Source organism: Phocoena phocoena, chromosome 10, assembly GCF_963924675.1.
Source record: "Phocoena phocoena chromosome 10, mPhoPho1.1, whole genome shotgun sequence".
Lineage (NCBI taxonomy): Eukaryota > Metazoa > Chordata > Mammalia > Artiodactyla > Phocoenidae > Phocoena > Phocoena phocoena.
The window spans coordinates 72,739,696-72,758,381 of NC_089228.1; the positions used below are offsets into that span (position 1 = coordinate 72,739,696).

General features: G+C 52.4%; 2 protein-coding genes across 3 annotated transcripts; both read left to right on the forward strand.

The window, feature by feature from the left end:
- On the forward strand, positions 1 to 8,650 carry CNPY3 (canopy FGF signaling regulator 3). Its single transcript, XM_065884769.1, has 6 exons — positions 1 to 287; positions 4,062 to 4,185; positions 5,001 to 5,097; positions 7,154 to 7,276; positions 7,512 to 7,629; positions 7,954 to 8,650. Exons 1-6 carry the CDS (start codon positions 113 to 115, stop codon positions 8,175 to 8,177), a joined length of 861 nt encoding a protein of 286 aa, XP_065740841.1. The 5' UTR covers positions 1 to 112; the 3' UTR covers positions 8,178 to 8,650.
- Positions 8,651 to 15,635: 6,985 nt separating this feature from the next.
- GNMT (glycine N-methyltransferase) lies at positions 15,636 to 18,591 on the forward strand. Of its 2 annotated transcripts, none has more exons than XM_065884771.1 (6): positions 15,636 to 15,841; positions 16,910 to 17,037; positions 17,488 to 17,604; positions 17,751 to 17,893; positions 17,998 to 18,119; positions 18,212 to 18,591. In XM_065884771.1, exons 1-6 carry the CDS (start codon positions 15,636 to 15,638, stop codon positions 18,381 to 18,383), a joined length of 888 nt encoding a protein of 295 aa, XP_065740843.1. In that variant the 3' UTR covers positions 18,384 to 18,591. The 2 variants fall into 2 exon arrangements, with proteins under 2 accessions (XP_065740843.1, XP_065740842.1); XM_065884770.1 differs by having other exon boundaries at positions 17,808 to 17,893; positions 18,212 to 18,383.
- The last annotated feature ends 95 nt before the right edge of the window (positions 18,592 to 18,686 follow it).

Here is an 18,686-nt window from a genome sequence, read left to right on the forward strand (position 1 = left end):
CTGGTTACGCTGAGGCACGTGTGCAGTCCCGGAAGCGGCTCCGAGAAGCTGCCTAGCTCGCGCAGCCGGAGGAAGCGCAGCCGGGTCCGCTCGGGTCGGGTCCGGCTGGGCCATGGAGCCGTTACCTGAGCCCGCGTCCCGGCCCCGGCCCGGGCCCAGGCCCCGCTGTCTTCTGCTTCTCCCCTTGCTATTGCTGCTGCTGCTACTTCTGGCGGCCCCGGAACTGGGCCCGAGGCAGGCCCGAGCAGAGGAGACCGACTGGGTTCGACTGCCCAGCAAATGCGAAGGTGAGGGGGCGGGGCTTGAGGAGAAGCGTCGGGGGATCGAAGGCCCTGGGCTCTCCAGCGGGTCTCCACTCCCTGAACCTGCTATGTTCCTGGCCCTGTGCTGGATGTTGGGGACACAGGGGCGGGCGAGAGTTCAGGTCTCAGTGCACTTGGAGCTCAGAAATCGGTGAAAACAAGCACTTATAATCGGGGTAGTAGATGCCGTGGTAGGGGAGGCACAGAACTTTGGGGGCTGGGTGAGGAGCATCTAAATCTAGCCCAGAGATGGGGGGAAAGGCTTCGTCCAGGAAGCCCTGAACGATTAGGAGTTAGCCGGGTGAAGAGAAGTGAAACCACAGATGGAGAGGCCTACAAGCAAAGGACAAGTTTGAGGAACTGAAAAGATCCACATGACTGGTCTTGGGGGAAGAAGAGCTTGAGACGCTCCCTTTGTGCCCTCACGGCAACCTACTTTGTGTCATTGGAAGTCTCCCCCACTAGCTGTGAGCTGCGGGCAGCGACCTTGACTCAGATAGCTATTCACACAGTGCCTAGTAAGCAACCAGTAGTTGTATTTAGAATAAGTATGAGTGAAGGGGGTGGGGGCGGGAGGAGGGTCTGAGGCCAAAGGGTCACTTTAGGAGAAGAGAGCCTGGGGGAACTTCCTGAGGGAGGAAGATTTTAGGAATATGGGAAAAGAGTGAATCCCAAAGGCCTCCCAAGGTGTGGCACTGGAGAGAGAGAGAAGGAGAGGGAGTGGGAAAGAGAGAAAAGAGCGCCAGCACGTAAACCAGCAATTCAGGACTGGGAAGGGCCTACCTTTTATTTCCTCCCCTCCATTTCTCAGTTTCCTCCTCAGGCCTTTACACCCACTCCTTCCTTCTCCCCTCCCTAACCCCAGCGCCCCACGAAAGTTGGCTATAAATCTGTTGCATCCTAACACAAAGCGTACAGTCGGCCAGAGGTTCCCCAAGCACTGGGAAGTGGGGGTAGTTTGGAAAGCATAATCTTTCTGTTTGAGAGATTAAAGGTGAGATGATTCAGAGATGAGCTGACCTCACTGGTCGGCCTCCCAATGTGGATTCTAGCCTCTACTTTCTCCCTCACTGTCTTGAATAGACAGTCAGAGGGTTTTGATGCCTTCCTTTCTTTCACTCTTCTTTTAGTCATAGCCAACATCTTTTGGGGGTTTCAGTTCCCCTTCTCATTTCCTATCTTATTCTAATACCAAAGAGCCCTTACTGTTTCTCTTATTATTCTCATAGTCTAAGAAGTTCACATTTCTTTTCCTTAGACTCATAATAGCACAGAGCTGGCAAAGATCTTTAGATCATTCTAGTCCAACCTGATTTTGTAGGTAATTAATAAAAATAATTTTAAAGGGATTTTCAGTCATAGGAAGGCTTGGCAAACTCCAACCCTTAGGCTCCTCTTAATCGTGTATATTTACTTTTACTTTTCACTGTGACATCTTTGGTATTAAGTGCTGACTATCTGGCCAACAAATCCTGCCTCCTGGCTCAGTAGCCTGAGTGGAAGTGGCCTTGGCACAGAGGAAGGAGAACCTGCCCAGAAAAAAGTGGGTGGATGTGCATGAGGATCTGGGGTCTGTGCCATGAGTCTCCTCCAAGTCTGGCTCTGGGTGGGACCCCCAGAGGGGGTCTTGAAGAGGTAAGGTTTGGAAGAGTTGGGCAGCAAGGTTGTGGTTGATGGGTATAAGAGAGATGAGTTGATGGGTTCCAACCTCCGGGGCCTGGCATACTGCATGTTGAGGGTGTGGAAGCGGGGGGGCACAGGAGCCAGAAAAATGATGAGCTTGTACACAGTACAGGACAGAAGAGGGGAGGGAGCCCAGATGGTCCTGGATGGAGAGCCAGGGAGGTGAGACACCCACAATTCATTGCAGACTCTGAGGTCACTGGCTTACATTTTGGAATTTTCATGTGTTCCAAGTTCTCCAAGCCATCTATTAATGCATATGCTATAAAATTTCACCAAACAAGCCTGCAGGGGATTTATTTGTTTCAGTAGTAAGTTGGTTTTCTACCCAACTCTGCTGTTGGTGTTATAACAACGCTGATGGCATTTAGCCTGCAGACCACATTCCACTCGGAGACGTCAGAAGCTGCTCAAGCACCAGCACAGTCTCTCTGAGCAATATTTATCAAGTATCCAACTGATAAAGTCCAAGACTAGAGGAATAAAGAAAAAAGTCCAGTACATGATCCTCATTTTGAGTGCCCTTGTAGTCAAATCAGAGAGACACATGAGATGACGGAGGCCCTTAGTGAGAGCATGGATCCTGCAGAGTCTCAGAATGAAATCAAGAGCAGGTGGGATTCATCCAGAAGGGCTTCCTGGGGGAGGGGGTTTTTAAGGTGAGGTTAGGAGAATGGACAGACAACCCCTGAAGGGGGACATCATGCACTTTCCTGAAGCCCCAGGCACTGCCCACTTTCAGTGGTAGCACTCCTTCTGCAATGGTAATTATTTGTTTACACTTCTCTCTGCTCCATTAGACTGAGTATCTAGAAGGGAGGGACCTTCTTTCTGTCTGTGTATCCCCAGGCAATGCCTGACACAGGAGTTGCTTAATAACTGTTCAAGGAAGCGTAAGAGGAAATGAGAAAATAAATGAACAAAAACAGTAGAAACAGGCCTGTGGGGGGAATGGAGCAAATTAATTTGGTAGGAACAGAGAGCTGGTGTTGGAACAACATATGAAATCAAGAAATAAAACAGCCATAAAAGACATTTTGGGGGGCTTCCCTGGTGGCGCAGTGGTTAAGAATCCTCCTGCCAATGCAGGGGACACGGGTTCGAGCCCTGGCCCAGGAAGATCCCACATGCCAATGGAGCAACTAAACCTGTGCACCGCAACTACTGAGCCTGTGCTCTAGAGCCTGCAAGCCACAACTACTGAGCCCGCATGCCGCAACTACTGAAGCCTGTGAGCCTAGAGCCCGTGCTCTGCAACAAGAGAAGCCGCAGCAATGAGAAGCCCGCGCACTGCAACGAAGAGTAGCCCCCGCTCACCGCAACTAGAGAAAGCTGGCGCGAAGCAAAGAAGACCCAACACAGCCAAAAATAAATTAATTAATTAAAAATTTTTTTAAATAAAAAATTTTAAAAAGACATTTGGGGAACAACTGGGGAAATTTGAATATGGACTGAGTATTAGATGATATTGGAATTGTTGTTAATCTTCCGAGTATGGTGATTTTTATGGTTAGGTAGGAGAAGGTCCTTGTTCTCAAGAGATGCGTGATGACTTGTTTAGGAGTGATGTAAGTCTACTTACTTTCAAAATGGTTTAGCAAAATCAATGTGTGTATTGTTGACATCTATTATTATCACATTGCTTTATATTATATATTGGGGAGAGAGTGTGATAAATCATGACTGTTTTTTTGTTTGTTTTTACTAACAACTATTGACTGTGAGTGGAAGGTATATAGTTATTCGTTGTACTCTTTCAGCATTTCAGCTTTTCTATATGTTTGAAAATTTTTTAAGTAAAATAAATGATTGTGGGGGTGAGGAGCAGGAAGGAGCTGGGAGGAATGAAGCCAGTAGGAATAAGGGCCAGGAGTGGACAGGGGGCAGTGGATCTTGGAGCCCGCTTTCACCTCCTGAGCTCCATTTGGTGGTCTGGTGCTAACTCCTTTCTCTGCCCCAAGCATTGACTCAACCCAGTCCCGGAGAGGCGTCCACTCGGGTCTGTTTTGCCGGGAGCCAGCTCCCGTCAAAGGCTCAGATGCACTCAGTAGGCTGTGCTGTGTCTCCTTCCCCCAGTGTGTAAATACGTCGCAGTGGAGCTGAAGTCAGCCTTTGAAGAAACTGGCAAGACCAAGGAAGTGATTGACATGGGCTATGGCATCCTGGACCGGAAGACCTCAGGAGTCAAATACACCAAGTCGTAAGTGAAGTGGTAGGGAGGGGGGCACTGGCCTGGTCTGCTTTGTCCCTCGAGGCATCAGCAGCTTGAAGTTCCCTTCTCCCTTCTGGCTAGGCAGACCCACCAAAGGGAGGCAGCTCTAACTGAGACCTAAGTTTGCCCACTGGTTCTATCCCCAACTAATTGTGTGGCCTTCATAAATCCCTGAATGCCTCTGGGCTTCACATTCCTCATCTGTAAAAGCAAGACTGTTGGACCTTATCAGTGATTCCCAGGCTCTTGGATTTTATGGATTAATTTTTTTAAATATAGGATTACTGGGGAATTCCCTGGTAGTCCAGTAGTTAGGACTGGGCACATTCACTGCCGTGGCCCGGGTTCAATCCCTGGTCAGGGAACTAAGATCCCGCAAGCCTCGCAGCGTGGCCTAAGAAAAAAAGAAAAGATTACCAACTTTTAACTTTGCCAGGTATAAATATTAAAAACAAACCAAAAAACACTTCCATCAACTATGATCATCCTTTCAAAATGAAGTGATATCTTAACATCAAACTTTAATACATTTTACTTTATTTTTAAAAAATCTACTGAATCATTTAGCTTTATTAAAAAAAACAAAAACAAAACTTCCTTCCCGTAGAGCTGTTAAAATTGTGTCTCTCTGGTCTGTGTTCCAGCATTTCAGAGCCCCCCCCAGATGACCTATCTTCCTTCCAGCTCTGCCTTCCCGTTGGTGAGATGTGCAGGTGTTGGGGTAGCAGGGCTGGAGGGACGGACCACTACTCCACGGGGGTGAGGAGGGGAACTCAGGCCCTCTCGTGCTGCTGTCTCGGCAGGGACTTACGGTTAATCGAAGTCACTGAGACCATTTGCAAGCGGCTCCTGGACTACAGCCTACACAAGGAGAGGACCGGCAGCAACCGATTTGCCAAGGTTGGGTTTGTGCTGGCCCTTCATCCCCACCGGGGCCAGGCTGCATGTTTAAGTGTGTCTGCTGGTCTGGGTGCCACTGAAAGATCGTGCCCTGGGAGCATCCCTCCTCGGTCTCTCCCCGTTCTTCATCCATTGCTGTTGGCACCCCTCCCTCCTGAGCGGCCTGACTTTTCAGTGGCAGTGGGCACATCCCTGATGGTCTGGGCCTGCCCATTGCGGTCCTGCCTCAGCCCCAGATAGAAATGCTCCCGGGTGGCAGCCCCTCGGAGGCCTAAGCACTCGTGCAGGGAGAACTCAGGCTGTGCCGAATTGTGAGTGTTTAGAGGAGATGTCAGAAGACTCTTGGGGAGCGGTGACTGCCACGTCCCTCCTCTGGGCCCACAGGGCCCCTACCTGGACCTCCATCATGGTGCCCTTGTGACATTTATTGTGCTTACTGTGTACACGAATGCTTCTCTCCCTGGAGAATGAGCTTTCTTGCAACAAGGCCCATGTTTCTTTGTCTCTGCATCTTCCATGTTTGGTAGGAGAGTTGTCTCCCACATTTCTCCACCTAAGTACCCTTATAGCAAAGGAGATCCATCAGAAACCCCTGGGAAACCTAGATGAATAGTATCAAACCACAGAAGTCTTAGGTTTTATCTTTATAATGGGTGTTAGTGTTGTACTTGGTAATAAATCCATGTTTAATTTAAAAATGTTTCACATTATTTTCCGTAGCAAAAAAATTAGAACCAACCTAACCATTCACCAGTAGGGGAGTGGTTAAATAAATCAGTGTGGCCATTCAGTAGACCATTTTGCAAAGTGTAAAACGAAGAATGAGATAGCTTTTTATGAACTGAACTAAGATCATCTCCAAAGTATATTATTATTATTATTTTTTTTTTTTTTTGCGGTACGCGGGCCTCTCACTGTTGTGGCCTCTCCCGTAGCGGAGCACAGGCTCCGGACGCGCAGGCTCAGCGGCCATGGCTCACGGGCCCAGCCGCTCCACGGCACGTGGGATCTTCCCGGACCAGGGCAGGAACCTGTGTCCCCTGCATCGGCAGGCGGACTCCCAACCACTGCGCCACCAGGGAAGCCCCAAAGTATATTATTAAGTGAAAAAGGCAAGGTGCCGAATGGTGTGTATGATACATACTGCTGCTTGTGTAAAAAGTGGGGGTGGAAGAGAGGATATATTTGTGTGTATATTTGCTTCTAGTCGCGTGCATGATCTCTGGAAAGATAGAGGAGAAATAGTGTGTTGTCTCCGTGGAGAAGAATATTTTTTATGAAACCAAGAGTCCTCCCTGCTTCGCCTGTGCCTCTTCCCCTCAAGGAAGGACACAGGCCATAGGAAGAACCCGAAGCAGGGAGTGGGCCTGGATATGGAGGAGGTCACAGTGAGAGGAAAGAGCCAAGACCAACTTATTTCCTGGTAAAGGAGTATTTGTCCAAAGGGCCTGAGGGCAACAGCAGGCTTTTTTGGTTTTTGGGTTTTTTTATAAATTTATTTATTTTTGTCTGTGTTGGGTCTTCGTTGATGCGCACGGCCTTTCTCTAGTTGCAGCGAGCAGGGGCTACTCTTCGTTGCAGTGCGCGGGCTTCTCATTGCGGTGGCTTCTCTTGTTGCGGAGCACGGGCTCTAGGTGCGCGGGCTTCAGTAGTTGTGGCATGCGGGCTCAGTTGTTGTGGCTCACGGGCTCTAGAGCGCAGGCTCAGTAGTTGTGGCACGTGGGCTTAGTTGCTCCATGGCATGTGGGATCTTCCCAGACCAGGGCTCGAACCCGTGTCCCCTGCATTGGCAGGCAGATTCCCAACCACTGCGCCACCAGGGAAGCCCCAGTAGACCTTTTGGAAAGAAGGAGTGAGGGGAGGCAGGACAGGGCGTGTGTGTGGAGGGGTTGTGGGATGCAGGTCTCAAAGAGGGGAGGGGAAGGTCAGGACAAGTGTGAGAAGCTATAGGGGGTCTTGATTTCCAGCTGGGTCCTTGGGCCTCCAGCTCCACTGGGAGAGGAGGAGGCAGGGAGAGGAAGGGTCTCTGCCTCTCATGTCTGGTCGCCTCTTCCAGGGCATGTCGGAGACCTTTGAGACGCTACACAACCTGGTGCACAAAGGGGTCAAGGTGGTGATGGACATCCCCTACGAGCTGTGGAACGAGACCTCTGCAGAGGTGGCTGACCTCAAGAAGCAGGTACGGACCCCTCGGCCCTCAGAGGTCAGCTGTGCCCCACAGAGCTGGGTGGTGGGGGGTCCTCGGCTGAGGAAGGCCACCAGGAGCCGGGGGACCGTGGTCAAGTCGTTTCACCCCTCTGGCTGCAGCCTCCTCGGGAATCAGCCACCAGCCTGGTGGGCGGCGGGGCTCGGCTGGGCTCCTCTGGGAGAAGTCGGCGCCGGGCTTTGCCAACGCGAGGCGTTGTGGTTAACAGTGCGACGTGCTGGTGGAGGAGTTTGAGGAGGTGATCGAGGACTGGTACAGGAACCACCAGGAAGAGGACCTGACTCAGTTCCTCTGTGCCAATCACGTGCTGAAGGGCAAGGATACCAGTGAGTCTGAGGGCACGTCAGCCCTCGATTGTGTTGTTTGCCTTCCCCTCAGGGGAGGTGGGTAGGGGGAGGACAGAAAAGAAATAAGAAATGGGGGCATCGTAGCATCTGTCCTCAGGGAGCTGGATGGGACAGGGTGGGGTCAAGGCCTGACGCGCCCGGTGCAGAGTAACGTGTGGATGCCTCAGGTGCCCCAAAACGGGCCTGGGACCACAGCGAGGCAGAGCTGGGACGCGTTCCAGTCGCCTCCCCCAGTGGCTCCGCAGCCAGTGCTCCTCACCCAGCAAAGCAGTCTGTTGACGGTGTCTCTCCTCCTTGCCCCAGGCTGCCTGGCAGAGCGGTGGTCTGGCAAGAAGGGGGACACAGCCGCCCTGGGGGGGAAGAAATCCAAGAAGAAGAGCGGCAGGGCCAAGGCCTCGGGTGGCGGCAGCGGTGGCAGCAAACAGAGGAAGGAGCTGGGTGGCCTCGAGGGAGACCCCAGCCCCGATGAGGACGGGGGCATCCAGAAGGCTTCCCCCCTCACCCGCGGCGCCCCCGAGGAGCTCTGAGCCTAACTCCGCTCTCCTGCTGACCCAGAGCCCTGACCTGGGAGCTGGAGGATCTGGGCCCCGGCTCTGGCAGACAGAGCGGCACCGGGCTTCAGCTGTGCCTGCCTGGGCTGCGCCTCTTCTGCCGCAGACAGACTCCAGCCCTGGAAGAACTCAGATCAGCTGTGGGCAGCCCAGGCCAGCCTTTTCCCTCTGCCCAGCGTTCCTCTCCTGACCCAGACTTCAGGCGGGCTCTGCACTCTGAGGACTGCCCAGGACTCCAGTGTGAACTTGGACAGGCAGGTGTCGAGCTGGGCCCTGGGACTGGGGCTCCAGAGCCCCGCACCCCCTCGCTTCTCTGGCACTGACACCGGGAAGCAAGACTGAGGCCCCAGCTCCTCCTCTCTGCACCCACCCCTCCTGTGGACACCTTGCACTCTGCCCAGCCCTCCCCAGGGCTCACAGAGTAAAAACCTTTCGGCCTTTTTCGTTTGGATTTCTGAGTCCTTTTCAGCCCCTCAGAGGGGCCTGGAGCCCCCTGTGGCTCTTTCCTGTCCCTCACCTTCCAGCCTTGGTGGCTGAGGATGGGAGGCTGTTCCCATCCTCCCATCACTGAGGCCGAACCTGCTGACTGTGGGGAAAGCAAGTGCAGGGAGGGCCCGGGGGCGCTGGGGCGAGGGGTGGGCCTTGGGTATGCGGTGGGGCCCCTCAGCTGCTCTTGGTCTCCCCGAGCCCCCCAGGCTGGGAGGGGCCTCACTTGTGCCCTGGCACCTGGCTGCCCTCATTCCTTCCCTCCCTCCCGCCTCTCCTCTCCCCGCCACCAAGGCCTTCCCGTTGGTTGTGTAAAGTGTACGCCAGTGACCCCACCAGCTCCCGCCCCTCGTCTCCACCTCCGCCTGGCCCTGCCTGTTGGTCTTGAACCTTGTTCCCTGATGACCATACCTGACCACTCCATGCTTCCTAGCTGTTGTGCCCGGAGCCCGCAGGGGAGGGAGGACACCCCAGTCCCCCCAAAACAGCTGGTTGCACCATGTTCTCTGGGAGTAAGGGAGAAACAGGAAGGCTGGCCTCTGGGGAGAAGGGATGGGAGGCTCCGGCACCTCCTTGTCTGTCCTGAAGGCAGAGATCTGTGGTGGGTCAGAAGCAATAGTGGTGACAGCTGCGAGTAGTCAGTGCTATAACCCTGCAGTGCACTCGGGTGGGCGCTGTTAGCCCTGTTTTGTAGAAGAGGGAACTGAGGCTCAAGTCACAGGACACGCCCGAAGTCCTGTTGGCAGTGGCACAGCTGCATGCGGACCCTGGCTTTGAGACCCCAGCCCACTGTATTCCCACAGCCCCAGGGCCCCTCTCCCAACACCTGGCACTGGCCATGTGATTCGCATTGAACTGGTTTGGTTTCTTGCCTGTAACCCATGCCCACCAACAAGTCTCTTTTAGAAGGAAAATAGGACGCAGCCCCTGCTTCTAGAAAGGAGAGAAGAGTGGAAGGTCCCGCCAGCACTGTGCCCACACCACATCCCCTGAGCACCCGCACCCAGGCTCCCTCACACTCCAGGCTGGGCACAGCAGGTAGGAGGGGTCACTGCTGAGGTGCCCCAGGAGGATTTTCCCAGCTTCTGGCAAAAAGGCTCTGGGGTCCCCCCAACTCGGGCTCAGCCCCTCCCCGCTCCCCAGGGCTGGGAACACCAAGGCCATAGAGAGTGGAGCAAACTGGAAGCTGCTTCTCTGGCCCATGAGGCTTAGAACAGGCCCTTGGAGGATGATACTTTTTGGTCTAGCGCCCCCCTCCCCATCTCCAGCACTGATACTGGTGCCTGTTGAAGGGGCTATGGGCAGAGATTCCAGCCCAGACTGTGGTCCCATCCTGGACTCTGGTCTGAGCATAGGAGGTGACTGCGGGGGTCTGGGATTGGAACCCAGGGCTGGGGAACCATTTGCAGGCCCCTGGACTGTCTAGGATTTGGTGGACAGTCTCTGACCACCCCCATCCTGTCACTAACCCACAGCACTTCAGTACTTGGCTTAGGTCTGTCCCCAGAGCTTCACTGTCCTTAGAACAGGATGAGACAAAGACCTATCCCCTTACTGGGGTGTTGGCCCAGGGGCCCAATCCCAGGCCTAGGCCCAGACCAGAGGGAGGGCAGCGCTGTGACTGCTTTGCTCTTTGACCTGTGGCTGCTGCAGGATGAGTGCCCTCACTTGCCCCCCATTCCCCACAAGGCCAGGCGTGTTGCACACTCACTGGCTCTGCACGCACCCACCCCAGCAGGCAGCTTCTCCCTGGCCCAGCCTAGAAAAGAAGGAAGGCAGGATCTGGCTTCCCAGGTTTTTCTTTTCCTCTCCCCACCACACACACAAGCCTTTCTGAACTGGAGTACTGCCTCCCACTTTCCCATAAGGTTGAGGGGTCTGGCTGAGCTTGAGTGAACCTGATTTCAGTCCCTTTGTTAGAAACCCAATTAGAACTGGGTCTCCTACCCTCACCTGGACATGAGAGTCACTTGGATGCTTGTTAAACATACAGATGGGCCCCCCTCCATACTTGCTGGGTTGGGGAGTCTGTGTGGGTCCTAAGATGAGGCCAGCTGCAACCCACTCCACCAGGAGAAATTCGGGTGTTGTGCTAAGAGGGTCCAAGACCTCAATGAAGCCACACTGGAAGGAAGTCTTGTCCTCAGAAACAGGAATTATCAGCACCCCAGAGAGGATCTGTCTCTCTGTTGGAGACTTTTGTCATCCAGAACCACAAAGGCTGATGGACAAACCACAAGGCCAGTTTGTTCCAGTTCAGTGACAGTCAAGTCTCAGGGGTTGGGGTTCTGTAGTCTCAGAAGTGGCTGCATCGGGGCCTCTGTGTATTCGTTTTAAGGAACAGCTCCTAGGAGGCAGGCTCCTCTCTCTATTTCCAAGTTCCTGGGTGGTATTTTCATGCAACATCTTTTCGCAAGTTAGAAAGTGGTGCTTTTCACACCTTTGACTCCCCATCTGTCAGAAAGTTGTTTTAATAAAAGTTTTGTTAGAATAAGACACTTGACTGCCAGAATTCCTGCCAGAAAATGATAATAAATATACAAGCCCATGAGGTTTGCAGTTTGAATGGAAGCCCTTTAAATAAGGACACCTTGTGCAGATCACAACTTGTCCACATGTGCACAGCAGCCCTAAATCACTTTAGTTCACAAGTATGAACAAAAGTCTTCATATCTTTGATCTTGAAAGAAAAACACATTTTTTTCGTGACAGATGCATGGTCCATGCCTAACTGGTTTGTGGAAGGACTCTGTGTACTAATCCTAGCAGCAGAGCCAGCCGAATCCCTCTTGAACATCCACCGATGGCCTGGTTTGCACTATTAAGAAATTTCACTGGAGTAATAATAGTAGCCACTGTGTTTTGAGTGCATATTACTATGTGGCAAGCACAGCTCTACATGCTTTAATTAATTCATTTAATACAGCTGTGATCCACACAAGGCCATGGATTTTTAAACACGTTATCGAAGTAAAATACACATACAGAAAAGTACACATAAGTGTAAAAGCTCAATGAATTTTTACAAACAACACCAAAGTCACCAGCATGCAGATTGTGAAACGTTATTACCATCACTCCAGAAACATCCCACACACACCCTACAAAAAGAACAGGGATTTTTGTCTACTCTGTTCACTGCTATATTCCCAGTGCTTAGTACAGCGGTGCCTGGCACAGAGTAGCTGCTTTCCCCCCCACTGCCGGCCGTACCACAGGGCTTGTGGGATCTTAGTTCCCAGACCAGGGATTGAACCCGGGCCCTCGGCAGTGAAAGCTCAGAGTCCTAACCCCTGGACTGCCAGGGAATTCCAAGAGTAGCTGCTTAATAAATATCTGTTGAATGAACGGAGCACAGAAAGTTTACATAACTTGCCCAGGCCACACATTTAGGAAGTGGCCCAGCCAGGTTTTGAACCCAGATGGAATGGCTTCAGTGCCCCGGGGCATAGCCTCCATGCCATAGAATCTTGCAGCCATAGCTGGTTGGCTCGTCCACCATCCTCCCCTTAGACATGGCTCTCTCTTCTAGAAAGCAGACCAGCTGCTGTCCACTAGTCTATTTATGTCTTCAGAGTTTAAGGTTGGACATGCAGTTAGGAGTGAATTAACCAAGTTTTTCTCCCTTTTCAAAGTTTACAGTTTTGTATAGCTTAAAGGAAGCTTGACCTTTAACGCTGCCCTCGAGAGCTGGCTTCTCTACAATGTCTTTAAGAGGAATCCAGTTGTACTCATTCTTTCTTTAAAAGTGTACTCTGCATCTATCAAGTTTATACAGGCCAACAGAGCTTAAACTTCCGCTAAAATGGGTGTGATTCTCTACAGGAGATGTAGCTGCACATTGAGACGGGAGAAGTGGGCCAACCCCAGCACCAGCTCCAGGGGTGGCAACATCTCCTACCATCATTACTTTTCTAAAATAGAAAAGGTTCTCTGTCCAAAAAACAAAACAAAACAAGACACTCAAAAAGCCAGGTGTGGGAATTCCCTGGCGGTCCAGTGGTTAAGACTCTGCGCTTCCACCACAGGGGGCACGGGTTCCATCCCTGGTTCAGGAACTAAGATCCCACATGCCACGTGGCCAAAAATGTAAAAAAAAAAAAAAAAGAAGAAGAAAGTAATGTAGCCACCATTAATTAGTGTTGTAACCCACCAATATAGGGACCAATTTTATACTCATTTGATGGGGCTTTATTAAAGCAGAGTGAGTCATGTCATATATTGAAAAGGCTAAAAAAGGATCCATTGTAATAAATCTGCTAGCAGAGTTCATGTGGGTGGGTGGCATCCCAATGGTCAATCTGGACAGATAGTCAGCAGAGAAGAGTTTTTTCCAGCTGCTTGGACTAGAGTTTGGAAATTGGCATCCCTCCTCTGAGCAATGTATTTCTACCTGTTCTGAATCAAAACAAAACCAGCCAGAATGTCTTCCATTTGTAGTTACTGTATATACATAATTCACAATTCTAAGATTTTCATGTGTCCTCAAATAGGTATAGCCTTGGAGTTTGTCCAGTTGCAGCCATGTTCCCAACCTAAAATCTCTTTGCAAACATATTATACATTTGGGGATGAAGAATTTAGTCTTTTCAGCCAGTTGCAAATAATAAGCATTGCATATTAAAAATATCACCTTATTTTCAGCTAAGTCAAACTGTAAATTGATTTATATTCTGTGACCTTCTCTTCCATGGCCCAGGGTTATCTAAATTTGGGTTTGGGTTATCTAAAATTCACATAAAGTAACCAAGTAAAACAAAAGGCGGTTTTGATATATTTCAGTGGGTAGAAGACATGGACAAACAATTTAGCAATGAAGGACTGCCATTACTTGGTACGTTTTGGTGGTAATTACAGACGATTACAACAATTAAATACAATTTTCTACCCAATGAAATACCAATGAATAATATCTTCATGTAGAGAAGGTTGAAACAAACATTTGTTTTGGGTGACAGCATCAATTAATAGAAAAATTTCATTTGGAAAATAATTTCATCATAACCATCCACATGTTCACTCTTTTGAAAAACTGTGGGAGCATTTTAAATGTTCAGAGCTTGGGGAGTGAGTAAACAAGTTGCAGCACATCCTCTCAGTGTAGCCAAAAAATGCTTAAGGCCAAGTAATTTATGGTCAAGAGAAGAAAATATGCTTTTGATAGTTAAAAGCAAAAACAAAAAAAAGAAAAAAAGGCCCATGCAATTCCATGTGAACTGTGATCTCGACTTTTTATTTAAATGCCTCTGGATGAGAAAGAAATCAAATAATTACTAACTTCAGGACAAAAATCTTGTCTTTGAAATGAAAAGTACGTTTAGAAGCTATTCACAACCTATATATATTTTTTAAAAAGCCAAGTTTACCATCAGCATTCATATTATTTCAAAAAATCATAGACTCCCTAGTACAGTGTCTTTCTAAGCCTGTAGCCAAAGACCTGTCTGTAGGGTCAGTGTGAGCACAGACTCCACTGCTTGGGCATGGGCAGGCCCATTTGAGGTCGTCTGTGTGCTAAAAATAGAAAGGTAAGAATGATTACATATCTTTGGGGTTCCTCCAGCTCCCGGATTCTATAGATGGTAAGAGGGGGAGGGGATGGGGAGGCTCCTTTGTTCTAAATTCCATACCTCCGCTTTTTCTGAAGCCAGAAGAACAAAGACAGATGGGGAAGGCTGTTCTTGCTGTCTTGGGCTTCCCTGGGTGGCATCATTTTCCTGAATCCACCTCAGTCCAGGGTCTTGTCCCAGGAAGAGACCTTCTGCTTTGGGGAGGAAGGATGGATGTACAGTAACCAAACGAAACGACCAATTTATGAAGTGACAGTGAGCAATATGACAGCAAGAGCACCAAGCACTCCCAGCCCTGACCCTGGACTTCGCACTCTGTGGGCACCTCCGTGAAAAGCAGTTGGTCTTTAGAGGGGCGCTTGGTTGGAGAGGAATTGGAACCAGACTTCACCTTAGGCAGCTCAAAAAAAAGCTTGATGCCTCACCTACAGGACAGAGGTACACCTGCCCCCAGGTGGGTGGAATGATTCCTTGGGCCAGAACTGCTCCTGGACTTGAGTGGCCAAGCCAGCATTTACCCAGATACTCCCCATTCCTTCCTTCCTTCCCTGGCTGACCAGGCCCTCCTTCAGCTGGACAGGGTTTTTTTTTTTTTTAAGATTTATTTATTTTATTTATTTTTTTGTCTGCTTCTGGTCTTAGTTGCAGCACGCAGGATCTTTGTTGAGGCATGCGGGGTCTTTCGTTGTGGCGTGTGGGCTTCTCTCTGGTTGTGGCGTGCAGGTTTTCTCTTCTCTAGTTGTGGCGTGCGGGTTCCAGAACGTGTGGGCTCTGTAGTTTGCAGCAAGCGGTCTCTAGTTGAGGCCCGCGAGCTCAGTAGTGGTGGGCTTAGTTGCTCTGCAGCAGGTGGGATCTTATTTCCCTGACCAGGGATCGAAGCCGCGTCCCCTGAATTGTAAGGGGGATTCTTTACCACTGGGCCACCAGGGAAGTCCCTGGACAGTCCTTCTTTAGATACTCGAATACCTTTTTTTCCCTGCTAGGGAGGGTCCGGCCCTGGGCGCCCATCTCTGTGGACTTAAAAGTTTCTTTCCAGCTTGGGGCGGGGGTGGAGCGGGCACTCTCACTTCTCCCCTTTCTCCTGGCCCTTCCTGGGCCCTCCTGCGACCTGGGTTAAGTGGGCAGGGGTCTGGGAGGGTCCCTTCTCGCCGAGGGATCGGCCAGAGGGCCGGATCTTCAGGCGGGCGAGAAGGGCTTGTCCAGGATTGCCAGGCAGCGCCCTCCCCGCGGCCCGAGCAGCCGCGGCCCCGGGCCCGGAGCCCAGCAGGGGCGTGTCCCCACGCTCACCTGCCATTGGGCAGGTGGGGCAGCCGGAGCTTTTGCAGGGGCCGTATTATAAACGCGGAGCCGGTGGCAGCGGAGCAAGGGACGTCGCAGAATGGTGGACAGCGTGTACCGGACCCGCTCCCTAGGGGTGGCGGCTGAAGGGCTCCCGGACCAGTACGCGGACGGAGAGGCGGCGCGCGTGTGGCAACTCTACATCGGGGACACCCGCAGCCGCACCGACGAGTACAAGGCCTGGCTGCTCGGGCTGCTGCGCCAGCACGGCTGCCAGCGGGTGCTTGACGTGGCCTGTGGCACTGGGTGAGCCCGGGCAGGGGCCAGGGGACCGGAGTGAGCGGGAGCGGGGAGCGGGGAGCGGGTGGTGGGGAACCGGGGTGAGTGGCGACCCGGGGCATTGGGGCGACGGAGTTGGCTCGGCCCGGGCAGCTTGATCGCAGGACCACGGCCGGGCACGTCAGGGCAGCCTCCTCCGCCGACCCTGAGCGGGGCGGGGGCGCGACGCCAGGGCCAGGAATGAGTGTTTGCCCAGGCAGAACAGGCAGGGCGAGGCCGACGATGGCAGGACGGGGCCCAGGAGACCCAGGGTGAGAGCGAGGGTGTGGGCACATCGGGTGGGGAAGGCGGGTTCAGGAGGGCGGCGCAAAGGCCGGGCTTTGGGGCCACACCGACCTAAGCTCTGTTCGGGCTCCAGCGCTGCAGCGTTAACACTTGTTCGACATGTGCCTCGGCCAAAGTACTGTGCCAGGTGCTTTTGATACACCAGTTTTTAAAATCCTCACAAAACCCCATGAGGTAAGAAGGGATATCCATTTACAGCTGTAGAAATTTGGCCTCAGAGAGGTAAAGGTGGAGAGACGATGCGGACCCAGGTTGTTTAGGGTCTGACCTGTGCTCTGAACCACCATGCTGGGAGTTCCCTGGTGGCCTAGTGGTTAGGGTTTCGCACTTTCACTGCCGAGGGCCCGGGGTTCAACCCCTGTTGGGGGAACTGAGATCTCACGAGCCTTGTGGCGCAGCCAAAAACAAAAACAAAAGAAATCATGCTATACTACCTCCTGTGCTCAAGTTACCTAACTTCCAGGAGCCTCAGTTTGCCCCATCTCTCAAATCGGGATAACACCATCTACCTTACTGGATTGCCATAAGGATTAATGCACCTTTGTAGAATACCTGACTCGGTGCTAAAACAAAAAAGAAAAGTTGCTACCGGGTTCTCAGTAACAGATTTGCCAGGTCAATTGAGGTCAGTGGAGAGAGGCTGGGGACAGGATATAGAGGAGGCAGAAGTGTCCAGCACAGGGTCTCCTCCTTGCCTTCCCAGGCCCCCCTGACTGCCCCTCTCTGCCTGTCATCCCTGGTCCTGCCCAGGGTGGACTCCATCATGCTGGTGGAAGAGGGCTTCAGTGTGACAAGCGTGGATGCCAGTGACAAGATGCTGAAGTATGCGCTTAAAGAGCGCTGGAACCGGCGGCACGAGCCTGCCTTTGACAAGTGGGGTACGTGGGTCCAGCCAGGCGCCCTCAGCCCAGCCACCAAGGACACGGTTCTCTCTGCCCTGAGCTCCTTTAGCTCCTGTGGTGGGTGTTTTGTTTTCCTCAAGGGAGACAGTAAAACCACTGTCATTTCCCTGAAAAGGGAGGCTTAGGCACCAGAATGAGGTATTGAGTACGAGGGGCTAGTTTTAATTATGTTTATAGTGTCTTGTCTTTCCCCCAAATAAAAACCCGCTAAGCACAGAGCCTTTCTTCCCAACCATGGCTTCCTCCTCCCTGGGCCCCTCTTCCCCTTCACCCTCCATGTCCATAATGATCCCCTCCCCCTGACTGGATGGGGAGTCCCTGTGTGTGTCTTAAAGGGGAAACTGAGGCAGGACTCCACTTGGTGGAGGTGGGTACTGCTGGTACCATGGTGCCACCCTGATCCCTCTTCCCCTTCCCGGCCCTCAGTCATTGAAGAAGCCAACTGGATGACTCTGGACAAAGATGTGCCCCAGCCACCACGGGGTGGCTTCGATGCTGTCATCTGCCTTGGAAACAGTTTTGCCCACTTGCCAGACTGCAAAGGTGAGAGAGGATGTGGCCTTGGGCGTGGACACTGCTTTGAACTATATCCTTTCCATGCCCCTGGGGAGGAGAAAGATGGGAGGGAGACTGGTGCTGGGGGGCCCTGAGCAGACGCAGCCTCTCTGTCCCTGGCCGGCGGACTTCAGGGGACCAGAGTGAGCACCGGCTGGCCCTGAAGAACATCGCGAGCATGGTGAGGTCAGGGGGTGTGCTGGTCATCGATCATCGCAACTACGACCACATCCTCAGCACAGGCTGCGCACCGCCAGGGAAGAACATCTACTATAAGGTGGGGCCCCTGGGGGAGGGGCCGCCCAGAGAGGGAGGTGTGGTACCGGGGTCCAGGTTCCATCGGTAGTTGCAGAGGCTAACGCAGCTAACCACCACCTGCAGAGTGACCTGACCAAGGACATCACAACATCAGTGCTGACGGTGAACAACAAGGCCCACATGGTGACCCTGGATTACACGGTGCAGGTGCCAGGGACTGGCCAGAGCGGTTCTCCTGACCTGAGGTACCCACCTGGCAAGGCAGGGGGGGTGGGGGGGGTGGGGTGAGGGTGCTGAGACCACCAGTCCTCATGGTTGGCCAGGGGCTCTGTTGCAGTAAGTTCCGGCTCTCCTACTACCCTCACTGTCTGGCATCCTTTACGGAGCTGCTTCAAACAGCCTTCGGGGGCAAGTGCCAACACAGCGTCCTGGGTGACTTCAAGCCTTACAAGACGGGCCAGGCCTACATTCCCTGCTACTTCATCCACGTGCTCAAGAAGACAGACTGAACAAGCCCTCAGCTCCCACAGCCCTCTGCCCAGGCGCTGCCAGGCTCTGTCTGGGGAGGAGGTACCAGCAGCCCCACACCAAGCCCAGCCCCCTCCAGCGCAGATCTTGCGGGTGTGGGGAGGGGCAGACTGCAGCTGGGGGACAGGGATTTGGGTTCAGGCAGATGGAAGGCTGAACAATATAGTTCCTGCCGTTTTCAGGTTCTGTGTACCTTGTGTTTGTATCAGAAGGATCAGGCTCCTGCGGTGCCCGCCCTGCCCTCCCGAGTTTACTCCGCCACCGGCTTGCTCTTCTCCATGCCA

What these genes read in the sequence shown, in the direction of transcription:
- CNPY3 (XM_065884769.1), top strand. Translation starts at nt 113, where the DNA reads ATGGAGCCGTTACCTGAGCCCGCGTCCCGGCCCCGGCCCGGGCCCAGG. An exon ending in GCAGCAACCGATTTGCCAAG is followed by an intron (nt 5,098 to 7,153) that starts GTTGGGTTTGTG and finishes CGCCTCTTCCAG; the next exon opens with GGCATGTCGGAGACCTTTGA. An exon ending in TGGCTGACCTCAAGAAGCAG is followed by an intron (nt 7,277 to 7,511) that starts GTACGGACCCCT and finishes TGTGGTTAACAG; the next exon opens with TGCGACGTGCTGGTGGAGGA.
- GNMT (XM_065884771.1), top strand. Translation starts at nt 15,636, where the DNA reads ATGGTGGACAGCGTGTACCGGACCCGCTCCCTAGGGGTGGCGGCTGAA. An exon ending in GCCTGCCTTTGACAAGTGGG is followed by an intron (nt 17,038 to 17,487) that starts GTACGTGGGTCC and finishes CCCGGCCCTCAG; the next exon opens with TCATTGAAGAAGCCAACTGG. An exon ending in GGAAGAACATCTACTATAAG is followed by an intron (nt 17,894 to 17,997) that starts GTGGGGCCCCTG and finishes CACCACCTGCAG; the next exon opens with AGTGACCTGACCAAGGACAT.